Source organism: Sceloporus occidentalis, unplaced genomic scaffold (assembly GCF_023333645.1).
Source record: "Sceloporus occidentalis isolate IW3139 unplaced genomic scaffold, rSceOcc1.0.p SCAF_282, whole genome shotgun sequence".
Classification (NCBI taxonomy): Eukaryota; Metazoa; Chordata; class Lepidosauria; order Squamata; family Phrynosomatidae; genus Sceloporus; species Sceloporus occidentalis.
The window spans coordinates 759,696-770,210 of record NW_028317262.1 but is presented as its reverse complement, the minus strand read 5'-3'; the positions used below and the strand labels follow the sequence as shown (position 1 = coordinate 770,210).

Sequence of the window (10,515 nt, the reverse complement as noted above, 5' to 3'; positions counted from 1 at the left end):
TGCAAAATTCCTGGAGCTTCCCCATGATGCATTGCCGCAGTCGCCAGTGTTTACGTTACTTCCGGGTATGCGGTTCAGTTAACTTCCGGTTTGCATTTCAAGCCCCTGCAGTACTTCCTGTGTATCGAGACTCTGCAGGGCGCCCGCTCTCCTGTGAGGATTACTGGGATTGGAGTCATTGGTGGCCTTTTGGTTTTCAGACCAAACTGGCATACGGATGATGGGAGTTGTCTGTGTTACTAGAATCGCGGATAGTGGGAATTGGAGTCTTTGGTTCTTTAAGATTGATGGTTTATCGTTGTTAGAGCCCAGTGCATGATGGGAGGCAGGCGGAGAGTTATCTGGATGATAGGAATTAAACTCTTCATTTGCTTTATGTGTAAGCACACAAGTGTGTGATGGGAGTTGTAGTTCTTGTGTGGGTTATGAGGCAGAAGTTGGGTGTGGATTCTAATGGGGTGCTAAGGATTATAGGAGTTGTAATTCTCTTTATAAAGCAGTCATGTGACATCTCCAGGCCCTGAGCTGCACAGATAAGTTTTGTGTGGATTGCAGATCATTCACAGGCAGCGCCATCCAAATAATTCTTATTTAATGAAATCACAAAAATCCCGCTCTGTCTGCGGCCCTCAGGACCAGAGCTGGACACCTCTGAGCTACAGGGGATAACGGGGTTACACAGGTCCCCATAATACCCCAGCCCCCCCCATGTCATTATATGTATTCTATATGGCTTTTTATGGTGAGAAAGGTGTCTCCGCCGCCAGCGTATTATTGCGATGTCTGTGGGTGCCGGATCAGGCAGGAGTCTCGCTGCAGGGGCAGGTTTAGATGGCCGTTGGCAGGCTGATGATGTATTAAGTTCAGGGCTGCTCTCCTCTTTAGGCCATCTATAGGTGTTTGGAGATCGTTCAGGATATAAACTTGGGGTGTCAAGCTCAGTACAGACAGGAAACTGGAAGCGCACCGGCAAGGGAGGAGGTAGGAGCATGGCTTGGAAGCCCACAGGCAGGGCACGCGGCTTTGGGAAGCCCACAGGCAGGGTTGTGTCCATCGTACAGCGGTGCGGGGAACTCTCCTCTCTGACAGTAGGGGAAGGTCTACGAGATGGACGCAGACAAACACCGCTGCTAACGGCACCTCCTCCCAGCTGCAGCAGAAGTTGCCTATGCGAATCGCGTAGACGGCTACCCGCTGCCCCGACTACACACCAGGGAGTCAGAAGCACCGGTAAGTTTTGGGGGGAGGTTACCAGACAGGATGATCCAGGTCACCTGCAGCACTGCGGGGGATCTAGATCTTAGTCTCATAGTCAAATAGGTCTGAGGTCTGATTTTAACATGGGCAAATACGCTATCTGGTTTGATAGGGAAAACTTAACTGACCGGCTTCAAAGATTTCCCAAATAGCACATGGGAGCAAGATAACCAGATGTACTATTTCAAAACCATTTTTTTTCTTCACAACACTACTTATTGGAAAACAAAACATAAAAACATTGAGTATTTCTAAACTCGGGACAAATAGGAAAATCAATTTAGCAGCTTTTGTAGATGAGTGAGAGTTATATATAGATATATATTATAGTAGATTAGATGCAATTATTTTGATACCATCTCAAGAAAGCCCTTATTGGCCTGAAACAAACCCAAAATATATATATCTTGTGTGGGTTCAGTAAATGAGAGAAGAAAATGGCCGCTAAATAGCAACATTGCAAAAATGTTAAAACAGTCTTGGTCAAAAAGAAAGAAACCCAGCTCTGTCCTTAAAGGGTTAAAGACTGCCAGGAGCAGGACTGAGCTGAGGGCAAGAATAATAGAAACACAGCGCACACCAGCTGGGAAGATGGCGGCTGATACAGGTGGCGTTTCTCTCCCAAACCACAACGGAAATAGACATGGTCGGCACAAAACGACGCAGAAAGAAGACCAAGCAGCACACGGAATATAAATATAACTGAGCGATATGTAATCACCGCTATTAGTAACAAAAACCTGTCCGCTACCTGTTCCTGGGAACCGCAAAGAAAGAGGACTGTTGTCAGGGATCAAACGATTTATTACCTGTGTTGTTGAGTTATATTGTTAACTCTATATGCTCCATAAGCTTTGTGTTTCAGATGCTAAGAATTAGTAAAGGAATAATTAATAATAGAAGCCTCCATATTAACAAGACCCCGTCCCATTACACACAATTCTTTCACACTTCTAACCCGTGTGTGCGCTCTGGTGCTTACTGAGATTTGCTTTAGTGCTAAAACATTTGCCACAGTCCAAACACTTGTAAGGCTTCTCCCCGGTGTGAACTCTGAGATGCTGAACAAGGCTTGCGTTACTGGTAAAACATTTCCCACACGCAGAACACGGAAACGGTTTCTCTCCTGTGTGAGTCCGCTGGTGGACGGTAAAACTCGAGGACTGTGTGAAACATTTCCCGCATTCTGAGCAGCAAAAAGGCTTCTCCCCGGTGTAAACTCTAACATGTCGACTAAGGTTTGATTTGCAGCTAAAACATTTTCCACACACAGAACAGGGAAATGGTTTCTCTCCTGTGTGAGTCCGTTGATGGTAGATGAAGCTCCAGTATTCTTTAAAACGTTTCCCGCACTCAGAACACGAAAAAGGCTTCTCCCCGGTGTGAATTCTAACATGTTTAACAAGGTGTGAGTTACTCTTAAAACATTTCCCACACTCGGAACATGAAAAAGGCTTCTCCCCGGTGTGAATTCTGAGATGCATAAGAAGGTTCGAGTTACAAGTGAAGCATTTCCCACACACAGAACACGAAAATGGTTTCTCTCCTGTGTGAGTCCGCTGGTGGAGGGCAAACCCTGAGGATTCTGCAAAACACTTCCCGCACTCTGCACAGGAATAACACTTCTCCCCGGTGTGAATTCTGACATGTCGAAGAAGGTTGGCGTTCCTTTTGAAACATTTCCCGCACTGTGAACAAGTATAAGGCTTCTCACCCGTGTGAATACGCTGATGAACAATGTGCTCAGAGTGATAATTTGTCCCACAGTCCAGAGAGGAGACCGCCGATCTATCATGGATGGTCTGATGTAGAAGAAGATCAGAGTCGCTGGTAAACCGTTCCTGACACTCGGGGCAGCTATATGTACCCTCATCGGGGGGTGTTTCACGCTGAAAATGTGTGTTACTGGTTTGGGTTTTATCAGTAGAAGTAGATCCCTTGGGTTCGGTTGGGATCCAATAATCTTCATTGGAAGCGGATTCCTCCTTTACGTGGACAGACGTATTATCCCCCCCGTCGTGCTCTGTGTGCGTATCGGGGGCTGAGACATTTCCGTCTTCATCTGAGGGGGGTCCGTCCTCATTACGAGTCGATGTGAGCTCTGTCTGTGGAGACTCCGCCGGGTCACAAATGTCTGTCTCTTCACATGAGGCGGATTCCTCCTTAATAAAATGAGACGTCTTACAGTCCAGCGGAGAATTAGGGGCTCGATCTCTGACCTCGGACGCGTCTGTCGGAGAGAAATCATCAAATTAAGTGAAGCAGCCGCTTTCCCAAACAAGCAGATTTCAGAGTCTCTTTCAGATAAATGTCTTCTACCTGCGGAGACGCCGCAACTTCTACACATTACTTCCCCACCGTTACAAAGGCCACCTCAACCAAACAACATCGAGCAACAGGAAGTGTCACAATACTTTTGAAATTATATATATATATCTATATATATTATATATGTATAATAAATGTTTGTACGCACACAAACATATATATTGGTTACTTTAATTTGTGGTTTACGTGGGTTTAGCATATAGATTCAACGTGGAGGATTTGAAAAAAGGGACAGATCTCTTTATGACATACCGGTACTTTGTCACATCAGATCAGTCTCTTAAATGACCTGTTGGCTATCATGTAAAAGTGGTGCTTGACACGAGAGCCTGTAGAATCCTCAATCACATAATGGGAAGTGCAGCATTAAAGCTGCAGATACTAGCTATGAACTACAATTTCCATGATGCTCAGCCAGCAAGGTGTCCACCATAATGCTAGCTGAGCATCATTGGAAGAGTAGTCCATAGCAACAGAGATTAAAAAAGGCTAATGTTAACCTCCTCCCAGGACCTCCTACACACCTGCCCATAAACACAAAATAAAAAACTACAGAACTAGGGCATGAATAATCCCCGGTCCACAAAGGGTTAAACAGTTTTCGGAAACAAACTCGCTCCCCGCTGTCTCCCCGGCTCTCACATGTTGTTGGGTAACAGCGGCCCCGGCTCCTGAGATCTCTCGCGGCTGCCTTATTGCCGAGTATTTATTATACGGACCTCACATTTTACACGTTATTTGTTACAGTGAAGATGCCTTAATATCTACACACAGACCGCAGGGATTAAACCTCTTACCCGGAGAGCCGCGGGGCTGGTGGGTCTCCATCATCACGTCCCTGTAAAGCTCCTTGTGTCCTTCTAAATACTCCCACTCCTCCATGGAGAAATAGACGGTGACATCATCACACCTCACAGGAACCTGAGACACACAATGAGCCGTCACCATCCAGACACACGCCTCGGTGTTACTGTATAACGTCCCGTTCCCAGCAGCGCTCACCTCTCCAGTCAGCAGGGACATCATCTTGTTGGTCAGTTCCAGGATCTTCTGCTCGCGGTTCCTCTCGTGGGTCAGCGAGTGAGGTGGAGGCACCGGGCTGGGGCTCCGGGTCCCGGGGGGTCCGTCTGACACACGGGGGCCGTCGCTGGGTGGGACGCAGTCACTGGGCTTCCTCACAATCATATAATCCTGTATATCGGGAAAGATATTGAAATATCGATGAGCAAAGAAACAACTGAGCTGCAGTTTGTGGACATAACGGCATCCATGTTCTGGCCCCAGAGACACCGGCCCCTCACCTCTCCGCTCAGCAGGGAGATGATCTCCAGGGTGAGGCTCAAGATCTTCTCAGTCACCGGATCCTTGTCCATGTTCAGCCCTAAACCGGACTCCTTCCTGGGTCACCGCGTTTGGCGCTCAGACGCCTCCCTGTACCACAAATTCTAATAACGTGACGGCAAAAAAGACAAAACCCCAAAGAGAGCGCAGCAGCCGTCACATCACCCGGCACAGGGTCACTGTATAGGGCGGTCTCCTCCGTGACTGACACTCACCTGTCAGCTTCCGGGTTACTGAGGAAGGAGCATTGGCCCCTCGACCAGATCAGGGCCCTCGGCAGCCGCCTCTGGGACTGTCCGGGTCTAACTGGAAGAAAACACAGACCTCAGACGGAGCTCCGGCCGCGATATCCTGCCCCGGAACGAGGAAAACGGAGAAATCAAGGAGAAAGCGGCCACAGCGGAGATCAGTACTGAGTATGGTTACAAAGCTGAGTATAACCAGAACCCCAGCATTTACCTGCACGCACACACCTGCCAGGGGTTACAGGGAGAGTGTCAGCTCCTGGGCCCAGACTGCCCCTCCCCCAGCATTTACCTGTACACACACCTGCCAGGGGTTACAGGGTGAGTGTCAGCTCCTAGGATCAGGTACCGCCAAAAATCCAGACACCGGAAGTAAGTTGGAGAAATCTTTTCGGTTGCCCAGCCTGCGTTTCAACAAGCATCAATGTAGTAGACTACTTCCGGTTTTGTGTTCCAGTTAACTTCCGGGTTTGCGTTCCAAGCCCCTACAGTACTTCCTGTAAATTGAGAAGCTGCGGACTGGCTGCTCTCCTGAGAGGATTATTAGGAATTTGAGTCATTATTTGCGGGCATAGGGATGATGGGAGTTGTCTTTCTGTGTGTTATGAGGCGGGGGGGGAGGATTATAATGGGGTGCTGATAGGGCGACCACAGTTTATTTCTGCCATTCCAGGACACTATGAAGTGCATTACACACACACACAGGTGGATTTATAATATATATATATATATATATATATATATATATATATGCGCTAGACATGCATTTTTAACTATATAATATATATACTTATCTCTTTGAAGTAAAGACTGTGATTGAAATATGATTTCAAAATAACAGCTGAACTTGCAGTTTCTTTAATATTACACCCTGCTGCCGATATATATTATCACACCCTGCTGCTGATATATATAAATATTATGCCCTGCTGCGGATATATATTAATATTAGACCCTGCTACCGATATATATAAATATTAGCCCCTGCTGCCGATATATATAAATATTATACCCTGCTGCAGATATATATAAATATTACACCCTGCTGCAGATATATATTATTTGCCCCTGCTGCCGATATATATAAATATTAGCCCCCGCTGCCGATATATATAAATATTAGCCCCTGATGCAGATATATATTATTTGCCCCTGCTGCCGATATATATAAATATTATACCCCGCTGCCCATATATATATTAATATTAGACCCTGCTGCCAATATTAATATTAGACCCTGCTGCCGATATATATTAATATTAGACCCTGCTACCTATATATATTAATATTATACCCTGCTGCCAATATATATTAATATAAGACCCTGCTGCCGATATATATTAATATTAGACCCCGCTGCCGATATATATTAATGTTATACCCTGCTGCCGATATATATTAATATCAGACCCTGCTGCCAATATATATTAATATAAGACCCTGCTGCCGATATATATTAATATTATACCCTGCTTCTGATATATATTACTATTAGCCCCTGCTGCCGATATATATATTAATATTAGCCCCTGCTGCTTATATATATTAAAATTATACCCCGCTGCCGATATATGTTAATATTAGCTCCTGCTACCGATATATATTATATTAGACTCTGCTGCCGAAATATATATTAATAATAGACCCTGCTGCCAATATATATTAATATTAGCCCCCACTGCCGATATATATTATTAGACCCTGCTGCCGATATATATATATTAATATTGTATGTTGCACATAAATAATCTCTAATTAAAACTAGATTTATTCCCTAATTAACTAGTCCGCACAGGGTGCCTGAACACCTAAGGCCGGCCCTGCATGTATTAGTCTCATCTAATGTTTGAGGTACCGGCTATATCACACATTGTCCTTTGCAGGACAATTACAGCGCTGCGTTGGCTACGTCTCGGCAGCTACAGTGTTAGTACATCAAGGATACAGAGTCTGTTCCCGATCCCTTCATCGCAGACAGCTGACGGGTTTATCCAGTCGGGGAGTTTGTCTAGTAGATTGGGCTCAGACAACAGAGCTAATATGCAGCAGCCTGAAAATATTATATTTGGGGCAAAAACCTCAACTGAAGAAAAAAAGTCTATTAATCCTTTTGTGGAATATATATATTTTACCGATTGTGGGCCAATGTTGGATTTCCTGGTGACCACTAGATGTCGCTATTATACCATGCATTGCACAAAAGAGGATTCTGAAGAGCTAGCCAGACTATTAGAACAGTGATTCTGAATGTGATTTTAGTGATTAAGATGATTATATAAAGATATCAAGACTAACATAAAATATGATTTGAGAATAGTGTTTATTAATTGCTTTGTAGTTATAAGAAAATATAACTATGTTGTATAAAATTTAAAAGTGTTTTTTTGTTTTTTCATGAAAACTAAATTAGACCTGCTCGGCGTACTTAGTGAAAATGTTTTGGACTACAAAGGGTTAAGAAGCAGCAGGAGGCTGTTTGGGCGAGGATTTGATTAGAAGGAAATTAATTGAAATAATTAAAAGGAGAAAAGTATAACAGATATGAATTTGGCTTGAATGTTTGCTAAATCTTTAATATTAACCCCTTAATGACTTGTAGTACACGTTGGGACAAAGGCTGTTGTAACACCTTTGCAGTGTTGCTGTAATTTTCTTCTTTCTCATTTAGTGCATCCACAAAGGAAAGGCTTTCTTTAGATACTATTATTTTTATCGTATCATGTCATTTACTTTTACTATACAAAATTATAAAATATGATTTTATTTTTCTTTTAAAAAATTCTCACTTTTATTTGAAAAATCTTTTACTTATCTGCAAAGCTAAAAAAAACCTACAAAATAAATTCTAATATGTGTCCTGAGTTTAGAAATACACAATGTTTTTTGTTTTTTTGCATGTTATAAAGGTAATAAGTCCAGGGCCGGATTAAGAGCATCATGGGCCTGGTGCTGAGGATTTTGGTGGGCCTTTTTTGGAAAGAAATAAAATAGACAGAATGGACAGAATCTTAACTCCTCGACATCCATGTGTACTAGATAAAGAGAACATCAGTGCTCGGCAGATAGTATAAGATAGAATCTTATGTGATGGGAGCGGGAGTACATCAGAACAATAAAAAAAAAGTAATCATACACGGGACCCCTGAAGCCACAATTTAGTGCCACTAATCATTTTTAATAAGATATGCAGGTTGAAATAGAGTAAATAACACAATTTTGCTCTCACTGATCTCTGGGCCTAGAATGTTTTGTCCTCTGAAGTGACTACAAATTCAGGAGGGCGTTTTATCTCTGGATAAGTAAAAATTAAATAGTTAAATTTATTCCTACAGAAAGTAAAGTGCCAGAAAACAGATGACTAAATACACACCAGGATAGGCTCTGCCACCCAGACACACACACACACACACACAAGGACAGGCCCTGCCACACCGACACCCAAACACACACACACACCAGGACAGGCCCTGCCACACCGACACCCAAACACACCAGGACAGGCCCTGCCACACCGACACCAAAACACACACACCAGGACAGGCCCTGCCACACCAACACCCAAACACACACACCAGGACAGGCTCTGCCACACCGACACCCAAAAACACACACACAACAGGACAGGCTCTGCCACACTGACACCCGCACCCAGACGGTTTCCCTTTGGTATTGATTTATGTGATGGCGCAGCTGGCCCTCTTGTGTATTGATGCTGCCAGTCCCCACATGTATTTGTGCACCCCAGAGAGCCCCCGATTGCGTATTTATGCCCCCAGCCAGCCCCACATTGTATATTTATCCCACCAAACAGCCCCATTTTAGTAATGATTTATGTGATGCCCCAGCCAGCACCCGCTTGTGAATTAATGCCCCCACCCTTGCGTATTGCCCACAGCTACACCCCCCCCCCCTTTAGTATCAAATCAGATCTGGCTCCCAGACCTGCCTAGGACCCAGATTGGAAGGATAGGATTTGCCATCTTTGCCCCCAAAACAGCCTGCCTGTGGCAAGCTTTGCCCCCCCACTTACACATCCATGCTATCACACTGTCAGGGTCCGCAACGTAGCAACTCACCTGAGTACCCACGGATGGCGGGTACTAACTCCCACGCCGCCGCTGCCTCCATCGTCCCTTTACCCGCGCCGGTGAATGTGTTTAGACGGGCGCGGCCCCGCCTTCCTCTTCTGGATTCCTGAATGGAGTAGGCGGGGAACGTGCATCGACGGCATCACGCCTGGGGCAACCTCAGCTTCACTCAGTGCTCAGTTATTGTGCTTGATAGAGCTACTTAGGTATCGCTGCCGTTTATTCGTTGTTCCTGACCTCTCCTATCCCGACCTATTGGCTTGTTTTACAGACTTCGCTGCTCTCTCCCTCCCTGACCTGTGAGTGGGAGTGCAGGTCAGAGTGTGAGTGTGGGTGCAGGGCAGAGTGGAAGACTAGGTGCAGGGCAGAGTGGGAGTGCAGGGCAGAGTGGGAGACTGGGTGCAGGGCAGAGTGGGAGACTGGGTGCAGGGCAGCGTGTGGGTGTAGGGCAAAGTGCTGGGGCAAGAGTGGCAAGCGGGGGGTGAGATGTGCAGGTTGGCAAATAAAAGAAAATATAAACAGGAGGCATTTCTCTGCCTTTATTTAATATTAAAAAATAGTTTACATGAATATTTATTAGTAGAACTTTTTTTGGTATTAAAACTTAGCTTGAGAAATAATGTGTTTTGGGTTCTTGTAGCTTTAATTATGTCAGTAAAATAAGAAGGCGGATAGAGAAATGCCATTGTGATAAAGAGATAAGCGTTAATGACACATCTTAATGTAAATTATACGTTTTTATTTTAAATAAACTAAAAATTAGCATATTGATTTTTTTTTTTATCAAAGTTTATTATTTTAAAACAAGTTATACAAGACAGAAGGGGAATAGGAGGGAACAGGAGGGAGGGGGGGGGGACATCACTGAGAAGACTAGCAATAAATCTCAAAATCCTGACACAGCAGGAATGTGCATATAACAATGACATTAATTACGACAGCGTTGCACACAAGGATGACATAATAGAGAACAACCCTGAGAGACAGAAACAATAAGCAATAAGTAATACCCGCGTCCCTCAGCCTAGTCTGGCCAGAGCGCCGGAACAGGAACTCAATAAGAAATACCCTGGCACCACGAGGTGCAGAAAATACGGCCATCAAAAACCCGGATAGCGACAACGGAAAAGGAAGACGCCCCCAGGGAACAGTGCGGGTAAAACAACGGAATGCACCGAAAGCGGTTCGCTCCTTGAGGTGCTGAACACGGGGAGAAGGCACCGGGTATCTCCAATAAGATGCACAGACGACTCAAC

At 44.8% G+C, this 10,515-nt stretch overlaps 1 protein-coding gene across 1 annotated transcript; it reads right to left on the bottom strand.

The window, feature by feature from the left end:
• Positions 1-2,210: 2,210 nt before the first annotated feature.
• Positions 2,211-4,958, bottom strand: LOC149275537 (uncharacterized). The gene is made up of 4 exons (XM_089504655.1): positions 4,887-4,958; positions 4,588-4,776; positions 4,383-4,506; positions 2,211-3,487 (listed from the first exon to the last, which is right to left on the bottom strand). Exons 1-4 carry the CDS (start codon positions 4,956-4,958, stop codon positions 2,211-2,213), a joined length of 1,662 nt encoding a protein of 553 aa, XP_089360781.1.
• Between the last annotated feature and the right edge of the window lie 5,557 nt (positions 4,959-10,515).